At 32.8% G+C, this 18849-nt stretch overlaps 1 protein-coding gene across 1 annotated transcript in view; it reads right to left on the minus strand.

Annotated features, from left to right (window-relative positions):
• LOC111680682 (nesprin-1) overlaps window positions 1-13370 on the minus strand; it is a 147794-nt gene extending 134424 nt beyond the window's left edge. Inside the window, exon 1 of the mRNA XM_046947714.1 lies at window positions 10470-13370. Within this exon, the coding sequence (XP_046803670.1) occupies window positions 10470-12651 (2182 nt within the window). The 5' untranslated portion in view covers window positions 12652-13370. The remainder of the gene's footprint in view (window positions 1-10469) is intronic.
• Between the last annotated feature and the right edge of the window lie 5479 nt (window positions 13371-18849).

Genomic DNA, 18849 nt, shown 5'->3' on the forward strand with positions numbered 1-18849 from the left:
AGAACTGAACTGGAACTGAAATAGACCCGAACTGGAACTGAAATAGACCCGAACTAGAACTGAACTAGAACTGAAATAGACCTGAACTGGAACTGAACTAGAACTGAAGTAGAACTGAACTACAACGAAATTAGAAAGGAACTTGAACTAGATCTGAAATATAACTGAACTCGAACTGAATAAGAAGAAAACAAACAAGACAAAGAAATCATAAATGTATGATCCTCCGAGGTCAATATTATCTAGAAAGGATTAAACGCCACATAATTTAAAACAAGAAAACTTAAAATTTATTTGTGGTTCTTGGAGACAAAAATTCATATTCATAAATAAGAAAATTAAATAATTGAGGTTAAATATTTGTATGGTCCTTCGGAACCAAACAAAATGTATTAAATAGCACCCAAAAAATAAAAGCAGTTATAATCTTGTTTTCAAAAACTGTCACGATCACTGCATGATATAGGTTATATCTTATACAATACCTACTCAATTACTTGAGTCATTATATCAAGTAACAAAATGAAATTTTTTTAAAAATTTATTTTAAACAAATTTTAATCAATAATTATGGTTACACACGTTTCTTCAATTTTGAACATTGGCAAAACACAACTTTAAATGAAATTGAGGTCTACATTAATAGAAGGAGCACAAGACACCAACTCATTTGCCATAAATGATTTAAATAGTTTGAAAATGATTTTATGATTTTGTTTTTTGTTTTTTTTTTTGCTACAACTTATTTAAAATTCACACGCGAATTTTTGGTTTTGTTGGCGTTTAAGTTTTGGTTTTTGTTTAATTTTTTTATTTTTTCGTTTATAGACAATAAATACTAATGTTGTCTTGTGTGTCTGTACAAATAAATAATTAAGAAATTGTATAGCAACAAAAATAGCAATAACAACTGTTAAAATAAAACAAATAATAAAAATGTTTAATTTGTTAATGATTGAACTCATGCAAAACTCCAAAAATGTTTGAAAAAAAACCTTATTATTGTATATTATTGATAAATTAATGGATTGATTGAACAATTAAATAGATTTTGGAATTGGTCTAATGGCAATAAAATCGTTTATGCATTTTATTAAAAATCTATAATTTTTGTTGTTTCTAGATACTTTGATCGGCGGCGGCGGAGCAACCATTTTAGGTCGGCGGCAGCGGCTTATTATAGAAAATATTGGCTGCGGCTAATTGTCGGCACAATATTGTGCGGCAACTCTTTTCAATTTGCCATAAGAATTAAAATTGATGAAATTATTTTCTGAAATACATGTGCGATTCCAATCTTTATCAGCGGCTACGTTAGAGCCGGCTTAGCCTTTGCTTCTGCGGATTTCTAATCTTTGGGCAAGTATAGCTCGGAAAGTATCGAGTCTAAGATTTCATAAACTTTATCCTTGCTTAGCCTTCTCGGCTTGTATCTCTGGTTCCACGAATTTCTAATCTTTGGTCAAGTATAGCTCGGAAAGTATTGACTCTAAGATTTCATAAACTTTAGTCACTTAGAGCTCGGAAAGTTTTAATATAAATTTGTTTATTTAGGACACGATGAGGTCGAAATTTTCTTTGCAGAATTGGTTATATTTGATCGAAACCACTATTGCCGATCTGATAATCTTTGTTTTAAGTTTATAATTGTCGTGGGATTAACGTGAAATTTTTTATCCCGGCTTTTGCTGATAGGTCACGAGGTCAACGATTTGAGCAGTTTCTTGGCAACGATATGAATTTATTACTTCGCTTTGCACGCTGTAGAAAGTTCTTCAAATATGTTACCGATTAAGTCGATGGGGGAGGGTAAACCAAAGTGAGTCGATAATTGGCTGACTGTCTCAACAACCTAGTAGCGCATTTACAAAATCGTTTAGTTTTAAATAAAGATCAGGCAACTCGTTCCGTCTTGAGAGCGTGAGGAGATTTTAGCGAATTTTGCAAAAAAAATTGTACTAGAAACGATTTTACCATACACCCAAGGAAATCTTCGAAAGTTCGAAGTCATAATCCCGTTAATATCTCCTCCCCCACGGGGGCATGTTACCTAAATGAAAGACCCCTTCTTGATGATATTGCAATCTCGGGAAAAAGAGAGACTATAAACTGTCTTTGGTGATTTCAATTCACTAATATTCCTTGAATTGATTTGACATAAGGACCAAATAGAGAACCACATAATGTGGTACTACGGGTGTTTAGGTGACCGCAGGACTATGTCCTGGCTGACAAATTGAGATTTCTTCGGGATTCACGCAGTGGCTGTCCCCTGGGGGGATGGGGTATCAATTGGACAGGAATGATGAAAGACCAGTTCTGGGCCGGAAAAAAGTGCTACCAGTACGTCTAGTCCATCGGAACTATAAACTAGAGATGTAATTTCTCTCATCGGATATTCATTCTATTAATTTGACATGGGCTCCAACTAGAGAACTACGTAATCTGTTATTAAGAATGTCCACTTGACCGCAGGACTATGTCCTGGCTGATCAATTGAGGTTTTGAGTTTAAAACCAAATAAGCAAGGAGAGTGAGTTGCGGTCAAAGGACTAAAGTTAATATTTCGGGATAAATTAGGTACCGATGACCACAGATACCTTACAGAGGAGTGACTGTGGTACTTGGCTTTGAAAATGAGTCGGTATTAAATGGGTTGTTGTTGTAGCACCGACAGGTGTAAAGTCAGTGTGGCTCGGTTGACAATGCTTCGGTCGTTGTTCGTTATACTCCGAGTCGTGGGAACGAAATGGATCTTAACAGCCGGTATACCTAGAATGAATGTATCGGATGTTGTTCTCTATGAGTTTGTCGGATGGGTGAGAAGTATGTTGGGATAAAATATAATCAAGTGATACCTTGAAATTTCCGTCCTTGTCCAGGTATGTTCAGGAAAAACTCTGTTAATACCAGATTTACCACAGTGTGTGAGTAAGAACAAAGCTATTGCTAACTCAACAGAAGCCCTATCATCTGCGTGGTTGTAAACGGAAGTTTTGGTTAGGGATAAGATAGCTCAAGTCCTTGATCTAAAGTGCGCGTATTTTGGACCGGAAATTCCTTATAAAGCGTGTAAAAAGAACAAAGGGCGATGGTGAATCGTTGATCGGAAAATAGTTTTTTTAGTTTAATTTTTTTTTTATATTTTTCTTTTCAAATACAATTGATCGAGTGAGAAAAATATTCAATTAAATATAATTTGATTTAAACGAACATTTTTCTATTTATTTTATTTAGTCTCTGTAAAGAAATCGATATATGTGTGACCAAAAGTCATTTTCATTCATGCGTAGATACTAGCACAGTGTTAAATATACGTTTAAGGGCACATGAAAACTAAATCTCTAGATATATCAAAACCTTTAACTTGTATTATATATATACAAAAATTTACTTTTCAAATTCTATATATAAAAATTCTTAAGATTTCATGTCTTTTTGCTCTCAATCTTCTTTAATTTCAAATCATTAGATATCGTGTCTCTAAACAACTGTTAGGCACTGTATTGAGTTGTATTTCATATTTTTATTATTGTTATTATTTATTACGAATATTTTGAAATGAAACCCAATAAAACAACATTAATTTATTCGCAGAGTTTCATGTCGTTATAACGTATTGTCAAATGTATAAAACTCATAACCTAAATCCAAAAAGTAGACAAGGGTGCGGCTTAGTAATGACTTGGCCTTCTTATGGATTGAATGCCACTATACTTTTTCTGTTCAGTTCAGTTCAGTTCTGTTCTCTTTTTTCATTTTTGTTCTATGGTTTAGTGCTCTTACACATGAAATGTTTAAATGTTTGATTCTTAAATGGTTTTTTATGTTGTTTTGGCCAACGGGTCTATGGGCTATATCATATGTATGTATATAGTAATGTCCATGCATTTCTTGCATGTTTTAGCATTTATTGCAGGGAGTTGATGTGGGAGGAATTAAGTTTTTGTTTTCTTTTTTTTAACTTTTGCTTTAAGTTGAAATAGTATTGGTTTTTTATCAAAAATTCTAATTCTATTATTAAACATTTTAACGCATTAGTATGAAATTCCATTCCTTATCAGGTTTCTTTTTGTTTAGCACTATTTTTGCGTTAAATATTACAAATAATTTGCTTTATAAAGTATGAATAAATGTTTGCTAATAATAACTTATATATAAATAAAATAATTAATTAGTTTTGAACTTTAACCTTAATAGAGGTAATTTCCTTCAATGTCTATCATTTAAACGTAGTCGTTATTAATCAAATAGCTTTAGTCTAATATATATTTAAGAGTAAAGTTTTTCAAATAGATAAATAACCATTAAAAGTTAAGATAATCAGAAAATTATCATTATCGAAATATGTATAACCCCAGGGTAAAGAACAGAGAGAGATTACAAATAATTCGTGGCAAATTATTTACAAAATTGGGAAATTATTCGGCTATACCGAATGTTCTATACCCATCATCAAAGAGTATGCTAAAAATTAATGCTTATTACGGAAGGTGATCGGTCAGATCGATTCTGGTGTTATATTTGGCTATAAACTAAAATGGTTGCCGAATCTAAAGGAGAGGGTATGAAAAAGGTCTCCAGCTGCTAGGAAAAAACTTTATTCGTAAAACACAACTGTGACCTCCGGTAGATTAGAGTGGCCTCCGGTAGGTTAGTGGTTAGTGTTCTAGTCTGGTAGACCAGAGGTGGTGGTGGTGGGTTCGATTCTCACCCGCGGCACTGGTTAAAGAGCGCACAACAGGCCCTATAGAGGCCTAGGTATATTTCTTCGTTTTTGATGTATATACATCCTCTTTTCAAACTAACTAACTAAAGTACAACTAATCGGATATGGGTTATAAAAAGTCATAGACAGACCAATTCTGGAGTAATATTTGATTATAAACTAAAATGGATACCGAATCTAATTGAAAGGTTAAGAAAAAGGCCTAGACTGCTGTGTCAAAACCTTATTGAAAAAATTTGGACTATCTAACCACTACTGATCGAATATTGGTTATATAAAGTCTAAGTCAGACAGATTCTGGAGTAATATTTCACTATAAATTTAAATAAAAAAGGTTTATACTGCTTAAACCATAACTGATGGGATACAGGTTATACGAAGTCATAGTCAGTCCGATTCTGTTGTAATATTTGACTATAAATTAGAAAGAAAAAGATCTATACAGTCATGTCAAAACCCTATTGACAAAACATGGACTCCTTAAACAGGACTGATCGCATATTGATTATACAAAGTTTACGCCACACAGATTTAGGGAGTAATATATGACTATAAACTTAAATGGATACCCAATCTTAAGTAGAGGGTAAGAAAAAGGCCTGGACTGCCATGTTGAAATCGTATTGACAAAAGGTGGACCCTTAAACCACGACTACAAAGTCTAATCCAGATCGATTGTGGAATAATATTTGACTATAAACTAAAATGGATACCGAATCTTAAGGAGAAGATAAGAAAAAGGTCTACTCTGCCATGTCAAAACCCTATTGACAAAACATGGACCCTTAAACCACGATTAATAGGATACTGGTTAAACAAAGTATATATCAGACCGATTTTGTAGCAATATTTGATTATAAACTTAAATAATAACGAATTAGAAGGAAAAGATAAGAAAAAGGTCTACGCTTCTATGTCAAAACCCTAATGACAAAACATGGACCCTTAAACAACGACTAATCGGATATTGGTTTTAAAAAGTCTAATTCGAAACGATTCTTGAGTAATATTTGACTAAAATAGATACCGACTCTTAAGAAGAAGATAAGAAAAAAGATGACAAAAGATGGACCAATTAAACCACAATTGATCGGATATTGGTTATACAAAATCATAGTCAGACCAATTTTGGCACATGGATCGATCTACTGTTTAAAGGCCTATAATGAACACACGAAGACTGATATTTTTTTATTGATAGGGTAAATAGAGTTGTTGTGTTGTGTTAAATAGAGTCACATAGATCCATTAGTACTAAGGCAATGTGTAGGAATTTGGGAATGAAACCAATTCACAGGACCTTAGAACACAAATCACACTTAACCACATTGGACTGCTAAAAATTAGTGATAAGGGGAACTCTTTGCTTACTGACGGTTTAAGGGATATCAGTCATTCCTTCCCAGAGATAAAAGTAAAATAGAATAAACCTCAATCATATGTCAGATGTCTGTTAGAAAATAGTACATATAGAGGTATCTTTTTTGATGAATATAGATGCGATATTGGAGGTATTGGTGCCGGACAATTGCAACTCTCTGAGATCTTACTATGGTTTAGCTGTTGAAAATTTCGTTTCATATAAGACTAGTTTTAGTCCGATTTCTATGGACTGGTTTATTGACTAGTCTATGAACTAGTTTATGGACTATTGGTCTATTGATTAGTCTATGGACTAGTCTACGAACTAGTTTATTGACTGGGGTATTAATTGGTCTATGGACTGATTTATTGACTAGTCTATGAACTAGTGTATTGACTAGTCTATGAACTAGTTGATTGACTGGTCTATTGATTAGTCTATGGACTAGTCTATAAACTAGACTACTGACTAGTATATGGACTATTCCATTGTTTAGTATATAAATTAGTTTTTTGTCTAATCTGTCGTATATAAATGAGTCTATGGACCGGTCTTTTCAAAGTACTATAGACTGTTTTATTGATAAGTCTATTGACCAATCAATAGGTTAGATAATACACAATTTAATAGACTAATCCATGGGCTGGTCAATAAACCAGTTCATAGACCCTAATCGATTAAGTATTCTATAGACTGTTATGAATTGGCACATTCTTATATGGGTGGTTGGATCAATTATAGACCGATCCTTATGAAATTTTATAAACAGATGTTTGTCCTTACATAGTTCAATTTAGGAACGATTTTGGTTACCATAAACCTTGTTATTATCCAATTTTATAATTATAAAGACTCATTAGAGGGTTAGTGATAGATTCAATTATGGATTGATTCTCTTATAGTTAACCGATAGCCCTTTCAGATGATATAAAAGATTTTATTAATAACGGTATTTTCGAGCTGTTATAGCGTCTCAAACATGACAAAAAGCGGGGTTTTTTCTTTAACTTAATGGCAAGATATCTGAAAAATCTGTTATGAATAATAAAATCTAAACTTCATGGACGGACAGGCATCGCTAAGTCAAGAGTAAAATTGAGTGCAAAACCTCGATTTCTATACAAACCCAAAGAACCTTTAACTTTTTAATGATGTGGAAATATAAACTAACAAAGTAAGCACTTATATAATTGATTTAAATACTGTCATTACCTTATTGCTTTTTTGTAATGCACAAATAATATTGTTGATATTAAAGATATTGTTTTTTAAGTTTTAGCAAATTAATAACACTTGAATCTTCAATTGATTGCCAGAACCTGGCATTTCTTTGTAATTTTCTTAATGTTTAAAATATTTAACAACATTTTTTTTTGTTTTGTTTTTCAACAAAATTGTCCAGTTGCATTACAAATTACGGTGAGATCACCACAAGTTGTAGTAAAAATATAATATTTATTAGTTTTATTGTTTTTTCAAGACCTCTAACAGTAGTCACTCTTCTCATTGGCGCAATCTAATATTAAAAATTATTTTCAAACTATAAAAATTCATTATCAAGACAACAAGTACTAATAGTAATAGAAGAAGACCCGGCGGTTGTACAATATTTGTATTCGCACAAGTATTTGTTGTATTACTAATAACTAAGTGGTACAATAATGATTTGAATTTTATTTATTGAAACGCTAACTACTAAGTGGCCATCATCAATGACGGGGAAGAAAATATATTTTTAACTAAATTACAACAAATAAAAATAGGAACAACAACAATAATACACTAAAAGTAAATAAAAATATTTGGTATATGAATGAATACATGGTATATAGAAAAAAAACATCGGATGTAGATGTATTCATATATAGTATTTGTTTATTTTATTATCTCACACCGGCATCCAGTTATAATAAAAAATAAAATAAAAATAAAATTAACTTGCCAGGCCGCACATTTAAAATGGAAATTAAATACAAAATTATTCAGCAAGTTTTATTTAGTACATATTTAAAAAAATCGAAACTGGGTACAAAAAAATGATGTCATTTTGGGTTATTTTTTTCATTTTGTTTTATTTTTTTATATTTCACCTTTTACATTGTGTTTTTTTTTGGATTTTTTTTTTACCACCAAACTGCGTAAAATATCGATCATTGTTAAGTTTAAAGGGGAATATTACAACACATCCCCCCTCACAAAGACTTTTCTTTTCCCTTTTTCATTTCATTCATGGTTGAAGAATAGGTTTTGCCGCAGTCATGGTAAAGTGAAATTTTAAAACCATCCACAAAAAAAACTTTTATTTAGGAATTCTTTTTATTAGGAATTGTTCTACAGTTTTTGGACTGATCTACATATCGATAAGTATGTATGCAAGATCTTGCCTAATCTGTGGTCTTTTCTATTGACTAATTAACTAAACAATCGTCTAGTCTATAGATTAATCTAACTAACTAGTCTATTGACTATGGACTTGTCTTTGATCTGATCTATTGATCACACTATTGACTGGACACGACTAGGATCTAGTTTACTGACTATTCTACCAAATAGTGTATAATCTACAGAATAGTCCATATTCTGCGGACTAGACTACGAACGGGACGAACTTGACCATAATTAGTCTTTTGATTTATATATAGACAAGTCTATGGATTGGTCTTTTGAAAATCCTATAGACTGTTCTATTGATTACTTCGTAGACTGATCAATAGACCAGTTTCTTGAATAGTCCGACGACTGGTTAATAGACTAGTTCATAGAAAGGCAGACACCCAAACAAGCATGAGTGGCTCACATGGGTCCACATAGTTGCAGTCCCGTTGTGTTACCCTGGTGGTCATAGGAGTCCATTTGACAAGTCTATGGACTGGTCTTTTGAAAATCCTATAGGCTGGTCTATTGATTAGACTAGCCAATAGGCCAGTTTCTTGAATAGTCCGTCAACTGGTTAATAGCCTAGTTCATAGAAGGGCAGACACTCAACCAAGCATGAGTGGTTCACATGGGTCCACTTAGTTGCGGTTCCGTTATGTTATCCTGGTGATCATAGGAGTCCATTTGATTAATTACTCTCCGTTTCGATTGACAAAGTTTAGGATATTCTTTAGGTATATCTCCGATAGTTCATCCAAATAAGATAAAGCAGCAAAGCCGAAACATTGTTCTCTAATTTCATTGAAAGATGGAGAATGGCAGAGAAGGTGAGGTATTGTTTCTTCTTCCTCCTCATTATTACAACTTCTAGAGTAATCGTTATAATCGAGACCCACCCTTTTGGCGTGATTACCAATAATACAGTGTCCCGTTATTACTGATACCAGCATTCTTATCTTTTCCCTTCGAAAGCCTAGTAGTAAGCTTGACCTGGGAGCATCATATAGAGGACAAATTGACCTCGAATTAGAACAGGTGGTTTCACTGAACTATCTGATTTGAGCCATATTATATAGACCATAGTCGATTAAGTAATTTATGGATTAATCTATAATAAAGTTTATTAGCTATTTGAACTGATCTTTTGATTAGTCTATGAATTGATCTATTGATTAGTTTATTGACTGGAATAGTCTATTGACTATTCGATGGACTGGTCTATTGATTAGTCTACGAACTAGACTACTAACTAGGCTATGGACTAGTCTGTTGAATAGTCTATGAACTAGTTTATGGACTGGTCTATTGATTAGCCAATGGAGTATTCTACGAACTAGATTACTTTCTAGTATATTGACTACTGACTAGTATATTCACTAGTCTATGAACTGGACTATTGACTAATCTACGATCTAGTTTATTGACCGGTATATTGATTAGTCAAAGGAATAGTTTATGGATTGATCTATGGACCGATCTATTGACTTTTCTATAAACTAGTTTATTGACTAGTCTATTGATTTGTATATGGACTAGTCTATAAACTAGACTATTGAGTAGTATATTGACTAGTCTGTGGACTACTCCATTGTTTAGTTTACTAGTTTATTGACTAGTCTTTGGGCTGGCCTAGTGACTAGTATATGGAATAGTTGAAGTATTATTGACTAGGTTATAGACTAATCTATAGATTATTATATTGTATAGTCTATTGACTAGTCCAATAAAACTGGTCAATACAAGAATGAACTTTAATCAACAAATTCCATTTAGAATCTCTATTAACATTTAATTCATTGTTAAAAAAATACAAACAAAACTAAACTTTCCATCCCTGACTTTTTGACATATGCAAATGCAAGTACATATGTATGTATGTATGTAGTTAATTCATGTATAATTGTACAAACATATCATTACTTTATTAGATAAAGTTTTGTGTGGCAAAAAATGATATTAATGTCTACTAAGAGTTGTATTCTTTTCCTACTACTTCCTTACCTCTTTTCTCCTTGATGTGCGTATCATATTGAGAGTTACTGCGTGCAAATTGTATTGCTGCCATTGTGGATTGGATTTCTTGATATTCGTTGGCAGACGTCTGAGACGTCGTCGTAGTACTTTGATGTTGTTGTGTCTGAGTCGGAGTCAGAGACTTATGCAAAGTACCGGTATTAGTGTGGCTAGAGGCACTTACAATGCCGCCAGCTTTCGTTGGGGTTATTGTTGATGATGCTACACTTGCACTAGCCGGTGTTACCGAAGAGCCAGTTGGTACAATCACAATACTACTGGCTGTAGCGCCTTCGGTATCGGAATCGTCACTTTGCGGTTCGCGTAATTTATTATCCGTTTTATAGCCGAGTTCACCAGTACCGTGACCGAGACCGTCGCGACCATAACCCACTATTTCAAGGCGTTTTTTCAGAGCATCATGCTCTGGTAGCGGTGATGTTTCGGTTTCTTGTTTCGTTAGCTTGTGCGTAGCCGTTGTTTTTGTTACCGTTTTACCAATCCTGGTGGAGACCGAGGCGGATGTTGGGGACGAGGGCAAGCCAGTTATAGTTTGTTTTGTTACAAATCTATGCGATTCTTCTGGAGACGTAGAACCTTGCGATTGTATCGTTTTCGAAATACTGATATTTTTCACAGAAGTTTCATCGCTTTCCAATGATTCACGTTGCTGGCGAGCTGACGTTGTTGTTATTTTTGTGGTAGTCTTGGTAGTGTAGGCAGCTGTAGATGAGGAAGAGGACGCAGTAGAGTTACTGGTATAGTGTTGTTGCGTTTGCCATGGCATTTGTTCATGTTTGGTTTCCAGGCTTACCGTACGACGTTTGGGGTGGTTGCTAGTTGTGCCAACAATAATGTCAATGTTAGGGGGTGTTTCTAGAGTAACGGTTTCGCCACCAGCACTAGTAGTTGTCTTAAAGTGACGTTCACTTGTTACTTTATAATCAGTTACATCGTAGGACTCGTCAGTACTATACATTTCCATTTGTTCCTGTTCGTTTTCTAATTTTATAAGTATTCTTCGACCTCCGGCGGTCATATCTACCGAACGCGAGGGGGTAGTGGCTCTCATTTCGCGCTGTGGTGAAACACGTGGTGAGAAGTAACCCTCACCATGACGAAAGATTTTCTCCTCATGTTTACGACCATCACTAGTCATGGAGGAGGTAACTATGGTTTTAACTCCATCGGCTGATATAACTTCTCGCACAGTTTTTTCTCCTTCCAAAAATCTAGCCGAGGCCAATTTGCCATCTACGGCTGCCGCATTTGGTGAAGAGGAATGTCTTTTTGTGGTGCGTAAAGTAACATTGAAAGGTGATGCTTGTGTTAGTTCCTCTGGAGTGCTAGGATTTCTGCGATAACGCTGAGTTGTGCGTAATGTTACATTAAACGGACTTTTGGGGGAATGTTCTTCTAATTCAATACGACCTGTTACCGCTCCCGGTGATATTTTACTGGTGGTCTTGAGTGTAACATTAAAAGGACTAGCGGTGTGTTCTTCATGTATTTCCACTTTACGGGCAGGCGATAGAGGTGTGGCTCTTAGCTGGATCTGCTGAAAAGCCAATTTTGCAGCCTCTGCTTCGGCCAGACCACGTTTACGTTCTTCTCTTAAACGTTTTTCAATCTCATAAACATCTATATCAAAAGGATTATCCGAATCAATATTTATATCAATATCCGTGGCATCAGTAGGGCTGCGTATGCTTTCCTGACTCATATGTTCTGCTGATCTCTTTATACCACCCATTTCACCCGAATGCCAAGCTTTTTCATAAATGGCCACTTTTTGCTTTAAACGTAAAGGTGTATTAGGTGTCTTAGGTCTTCCCAGGGTATCAAAACCTTCCATCAAGTACTCATGGGAACTGGAAGTTGTTGTCTTAATAGTTTTCGTTATGGTGCGGGATATAGTTGAAGATGTCTCTTGCATAGAGTCTTCATATACTAAACCTGCATTGCTTGCTTCTTGTATGTTGTCAAAATCCTGCTGCATTTGGCCTTGGCTAACATATGTTTGAGTATCATCTGCAGTCGATGACGTTTCAACAGCTGTTTGACCTAAACGACGTTTGCGCACTGCCGGTATGGGTCGCTGGGTCTCACCCACCCCCATTGTTGGTGGTGGCGGGTCTTCTTCATGTCTCTCATCTGTTGTCTTATCCATGGTCGTCTAGCATTTACTCCACGTTTTATTCACTCTTAATCAATACTCTGGCTCATACACTCATACACTACACACACAACCAACAAACAACATGCCTCCACTCTAGAGAAAAGTAATCGGAACAAAAATTGATTTTTTCCTCTAGGATGTATCGTATACACTTTAAGCTACGAATGCCGGCAAAAGTACACACACGAACCGTTAGTACTATTATTTTCGGTAGTACACCTTTTTTTTCTTATTGGAACAGATATTTCTATTATCAACTTTAACTTTATTTATGCACTTTAACTATTCCTTTTTCTTTTTTCAATTTTTCTCTCTAATTAGGTACTTTTTTAAGGATTTCTATTACTTTTTTTTCTATTATCCATAAAATGCAAGTGTAGTTTTATTTTTATTTTTAATAACCCAATTTTAAACTGGTTTTTCTTCACTTTAACTAAATTTTTCTCACTATAACTTTAAGGCCTCATTAGGCCTGTTTTTTTTTTTAATTTTGTTATTTTATAACAAATGCTAAATGCTTTTCAAAAACAATTAATAAAAATCATCTTTTATACATTATGTATTTTTTTTTGTTGCTTTTTTTCTCATCTCTTTTCAAAACAACGTTCTATCTCGTTGGTTGAATATATATATTTCTATATCTCTTTTTTTAGTTTCAATTAATTTTTATTTCCAATCCGTTGCGGCTGAAAGCCGTTTCGTTACTGAATCAATTTTGAGTCGAACTTATTGTACATACCTTGAGTGCGCAGTTATTTTTTTCAATAGACAAAACAACAACAATTGTTTTTTGTTTGTGGTAAAAATGCCATCGTATAGAATGGTATAGTAAAGATAGTATAGTAGTGACAAAACAGGGTGTGAGAGTAAATTGCGTAGCATGAGAGTAAACAAACGTATTGGTGGTGCTGGTGGTGGTAGCGGTGTTAAGTTAACTCTTTATTACGCTCTAGCAGGCATGGAAAATTTAATAGTTTAGTACTTTTTGTTATCAAATTTTAGTCTATAGTCTAGTCTATGGTATTGTTATGTAGGTAATGTAGTTATTTCATACATTACTTGGCGATAAATTATCATTATCAATAACATAAATGATTTTTTTGTAAGTGGAAACATAAAAAATAACTATAAAACCAGTTTTTAGTCCGAAAAAGTCGGGTAATGAGATTTGTAATCAGTTATTTATTGCTCAGTGTCAAACAAAAATAAGTAGTTATTCACCCAGAAAGTAACTACTTACAATTTTCTCCAATATTACTTGCGTACTTACTGAGTAAGTAAAGATTTTTCTGGGTAGTCTAGTATATAGTATAGTCTTAAATCTAGTCTATAGTCTAGACTTTAGTCTAGTCTATTATATAGTCTATAGTGAAGTCTATAGTCTGACCTATACTCTGGTTTATAGTGTAGTCTATAGTCTAGTTTATAGACTATCGATTCTACAGTCTAGTTTATAGTCAAGTCTTTAGTCTGGTCCAAAATCCAGTTTTTAGTCTAATCTATAGTCTAGTATACATACAGTCTAGTCTATATTCTGGTATAGAGTGTAATCTATAGTCTAGTTAATAGCGTAGTCTTCAGTCTATATAATCTACTCTATAGTCTATACTTTTATTAAGTCTATAGTATAGTCTATAACTAAGTATATAGCCTGATCTATACTCTAGTTTATAGTGTAGTCAATAGTTTATAGACTAGCGATTCTACAGTCTTGTCTACCGTCAAGTCTGTAGTCTAGTCAATAGTAGTCAGGTTCATAATCTAGTCTATACTCTACTTAATAGTATAGTTTATAGAGTAAACTTCATTTTAGTGTAGTCAATAATGAAGATTTTAATCTAATTTGTATTCTATAGTCTAGTATATATAAAGTCTATCCTATACTCTACTGTATAATCGAATCTATTATCTAATTTATAACGTAGTCTTCATTATAGTCTATAGTCAAGTTTTTAGTCTAATCTATAGTCTAGTATATGGGCTATACTAGTCCATAGTCTACTTTATAGACTATCGATTCTACAGTCTAGTCTACACTCAAGTCTGTAGTCTAGTCAATAGTCTATTCCATAGTCTAAACTCTTCTCTACAGTCTGATTTTTAGCCTAGTCTTCATTCTAATTAGTGTAGAGTTTAATCTATTTTATAGTATAATCTATAGTGTAGTCTAAACTATAGTCTAGTCTATAGTGAAGGTTTAGTCTATTCTATAATATGGTCTTTAGTCTTGTCTTTAGTCCAGTCTGTATTTATCTCTATGGTCTAGTCAAGTCTATAGTAAAGTCTGTAGTCTAGTCTAATATTTAGTGTATATGCTAGCCAACAGTCTAGTCTATAGTTTAGTCCTGCCTAGTATGGTCTAGTTTTTGGCCTAGTCTATAGTCCAGTCTAGTATTTACTCTAGTCAATAGTCTAGTCTATAATCTATATTCTGGTTTATAGTCAAGTATATAGTTTAGTAAATAGTCAAATCTACTGTCTACTCTTAAGTCTAGTCAATTGTCTAGTCTATACTTAATAGTCAGGTCTACAGTCTAAACTGTAGTCTAGTCTATGTCTAGTCTTGTCTACTCTATAGTCTAGTTTTTGGTCTAATCTATAGTCCTGGCTATAGTCTAGTACTTAGTCTAGTTAATAGTCTATTCTATATTCTAGTTTAAAGTCAGAACTTAAGTCATGTCTATAAGCTAGTAATTGAGCTAAAATTTAGTTTTGGTTTGTTTTATGTTAGAACAATTCAAAATATCAGTTTTCCATACCTGACAGTGGCGGTGTAAAGTTAACTCTTTATTACTTTTTAGTTTAAACGTTTTAAAAAAACACTAGAAACAGCAATTTAAGTTTTGATAAATTTAAGCTTTATAAATACATACTCATAGTCCTTAGTTTATGAAGATATTACCCAATATGTCACTGGTAATCTATTATAGAGACAGTTGTTAATTTAAGTAATGTAATCTGGAATGTAATCTGTTTGCTACATTTCACTCAAACTAACTTTAACAGTTTTTGTAGAGAATTTATTACAATTTTTTTAGAATTACTTGACAACACTTAAAACAACCGGTCTAATTTGAAGAGAGAGAGCGTTATCTCGCGATGTTGCCACTATGTTTTTTATTGTTTTATTTTAACATTCCAGCAAATAAATGCTCAGAATGTAAATACGTATTATGTACGTACATAATCTATGTATAAGTATGTACACAAGTATGTAATGTTTTATGTTATGAATGAAATAAAGTACGTACCAATTAGTGATAATAGTACTTTTTTCTATCTTATGTTACGTGAAGAACACAAGTTATAACACAATTAAATTGTAGATACAATTGATAATGGATGGATGGTAACATCTCTTTGACTACAACAAATATTTAATGAACTATAAAGAAAAAGTGTTAATACTTTATGGAATCTTATCGTTAAATTGTATTTCACACTAAAGATAAAGATACCTTTCAATGGAAAAAGTGTTAATATCTTAATTAAATAATAAAACAATGATTATTTATATAAATATAGAGAATTTATTGATATAATTCATGAGGTCTGTTAAGTAAATGATTTCAAATTAATTTGAATTTTCAGCGTATTAAGGTTAGGGGTAGGTTTCTATAAATCGACTTTCGAACAATCGACTCTTTGTCGAAAAAAGTCGAAAAGTCGAAGTTGACTATTTTGTTCCAAAAAAGTCGAAAACTTTTGTTTCAAAAAAGTCGATAACTGTGTTAAAGTCGAAATAAGTCGGATAGTCAAAAAAGTCTAAAAGTCGGAAAAAGTCGCAAATAGTAGTAAAAAGTCAAAAATAGTCGAAAATTTTAAAAAAGTGGAAAAAAGTCAAAAACTCTAAAATAGCCAGAAAAACTCGAAAAAGTCAAAAATAGTAGAAACAAGTCATGAAGTCAAAAAAGGTGAAAAGTCGACTACTTATAAAATACAGAAAGTCGCAAAGTCTTAAAGTCGACTTTTAATTATATGAAAAAATCGACTTTTAATAAAATGCAAAAAGTCGACTTTTAAATAATTGCAAAAAGTCGAAAAGTCGACTTTTCGTTTCAACTATATAGAACACTAGTAAGTAGGGTTCTATAGTTGAAATGAAAAGTCGACTTTTTGCATTTTATGAAAAGTCGACTTTTGACATTTTATGAAAAGTCTACTTTTCGACTTTTTGCATTTTATGAAAAGTCGACTTTTTGCATTTAGTTAAAAGTCGATTTTTCGACTTTTATAAATAGTCGACTTTTCGATTTTTTCGGACTTTTCGGCTTTTTACAACTTTTCGACTTTTTCCGACTTTTCGACTTTTTCCGATTTTTTCGACTTCTTTCGACGTATTTCGAATTTTCGACTTCGACATTTTCCGACTTTTTGACTTTTTTCGACTTTTCGACTTTTTTCGACTTTTTGCGACTATTTTCGACTTTATCCGACTATTTTCGACTTTCTCCGACTTTTCGACTTTTTCCGACTTTTTTCATAGACGATAGTCGATTTATCGACTTTTTAAGAACAAAAGAGTCGACTTCGACTTTTCGACTTTTTTCGACAAAAAGTCGATTGTTCGATTATTCGAAAGTCGATTTATAGAACCCTACTAGTAAGGGGTCATATACCGCTGGTCAGTTTATATGGAAAACATAACTGAAAAACTCCATTTGTTTAAAAAAAACTGATCAATCAAATCAAAATGTACAATTACCAACTGAGAATAAGTCTTTTAGTCCAAATTCAAAATGTTGCATGAGTCTATAACCTAAATTTTTGACAACACTGCTTTGCATGAACTCTGCTTTGAAGCTGTCATGCTATTGCAACGGCTTTTAAATATGACGTCATAGGTATAGTGTTTAAAAATATTAAAAAAAAAATAATAACAATAAACTTGAAAATATCTAAACTTGATTTGGTGCATTCACATATAAAGAATATGTACATATTTATATACAGCAACATAGATACATTTCCAAGCTAAAGTTGTTGGCCTCTAACAACAACAACTCTAAACAAAAAAACAAACAAATAATACTCAGATAAGTGTAACATGAATACCTTCAATTACATATCAAATTTATGTTGCAACAAAACATTTTATTGATATTAAATTTAAATATGTTTTTTTTTACAACAAGTCACGCATGAAAATTTGTAACAGGATTATAAACATTTGATATACATACTTACATATGTATGAACACATATATGATGATAACTCAAGCGTTCATTGGTTAACCAATGAAATTTTATAAAGTTCATTTTGTTTTTTTTTTGCTGTTTAATATATTACTTAGGGCTTTTTGTGTTGTTTGTCCAAAAATGTATCTTTTTCATTAAAATATTTATCAATTTGCTAGCTTTTTTTGATGATTTCATCTATCTTGTGCACTTTGTTTTGTTATCAGTTTTTGGCATTAATTTTTATACGTTTTACTAGCAATTTGTTATCTTATCGTCTTGCTTTAATCTATTTGTCAGCTATTTATTTCTTTTTTTTTGTTTGACTTTTTGGGTATAAAAGTGCAAGTGTTTATACGTTCCCAATCATAAGAACAAATCCGCGATACAGTGGGTAATATTGTGAAAACTATTGTCTAGTCTATAAACTACTCTATAATCTAATCTAGTCCCTGTACTACACGATAGTCTGTAGTCTAGTCTATAGTTTATAGTGTAGTATGTAGTCTAGTCTATAGTCTAGTTTATAGTCTAGTCTATAGTCTAGTCTATAGTCTAGTCTATAGTCTAGTCTATAGTCTAGTCTATAGTCTAGTCTATAGTCTAGTCTATAGTCTAGTCTATAGTCTAGTCTATAGTCTAGTCTATAGTCTATTCTATAGTCTAGTCTATAGTCTAGTCTATAGTCTAGTCTATAGTCTAGTCTATAGTCTAGTCTATAGTCTAGTCTATAGTCTAGTCTATAGTCTAGTCTATAGTCTAGTCTATAGTCTAGTCTAGTCTATAGTCTAGTCTATAGTCTAGTCTATAGTCTAGTCTATAGTCTAGTCTATAGTCTAGTCTATAGTCTAGTCTATAGTCTAGACTATAGTCTAGTCTATAGTCTAGTCTATAGTCTAGACTATAGTCTAGTCTATAGTCTAGTCTATAGTCTAGTCTATAGTCTAGTCTATAGTCTAGTCTATAGTCTAGTCTATACTCTAGTCTATAGTCCAGTCTATAGTCTAGTCT

The sequence above is a fragment of the Lucilia cuprina genome, chromosome 2 (assembly GCF_022045245.1).
Source record: "Lucilia cuprina isolate Lc7/37 chromosome 2, ASM2204524v1, whole genome shotgun sequence".
In the NCBI taxonomy this organism is placed as follows: domain Eukaryota; kingdom Metazoa; phylum Arthropoda; class Insecta; order Diptera; family Calliphoridae; genus Lucilia; species Lucilia cuprina.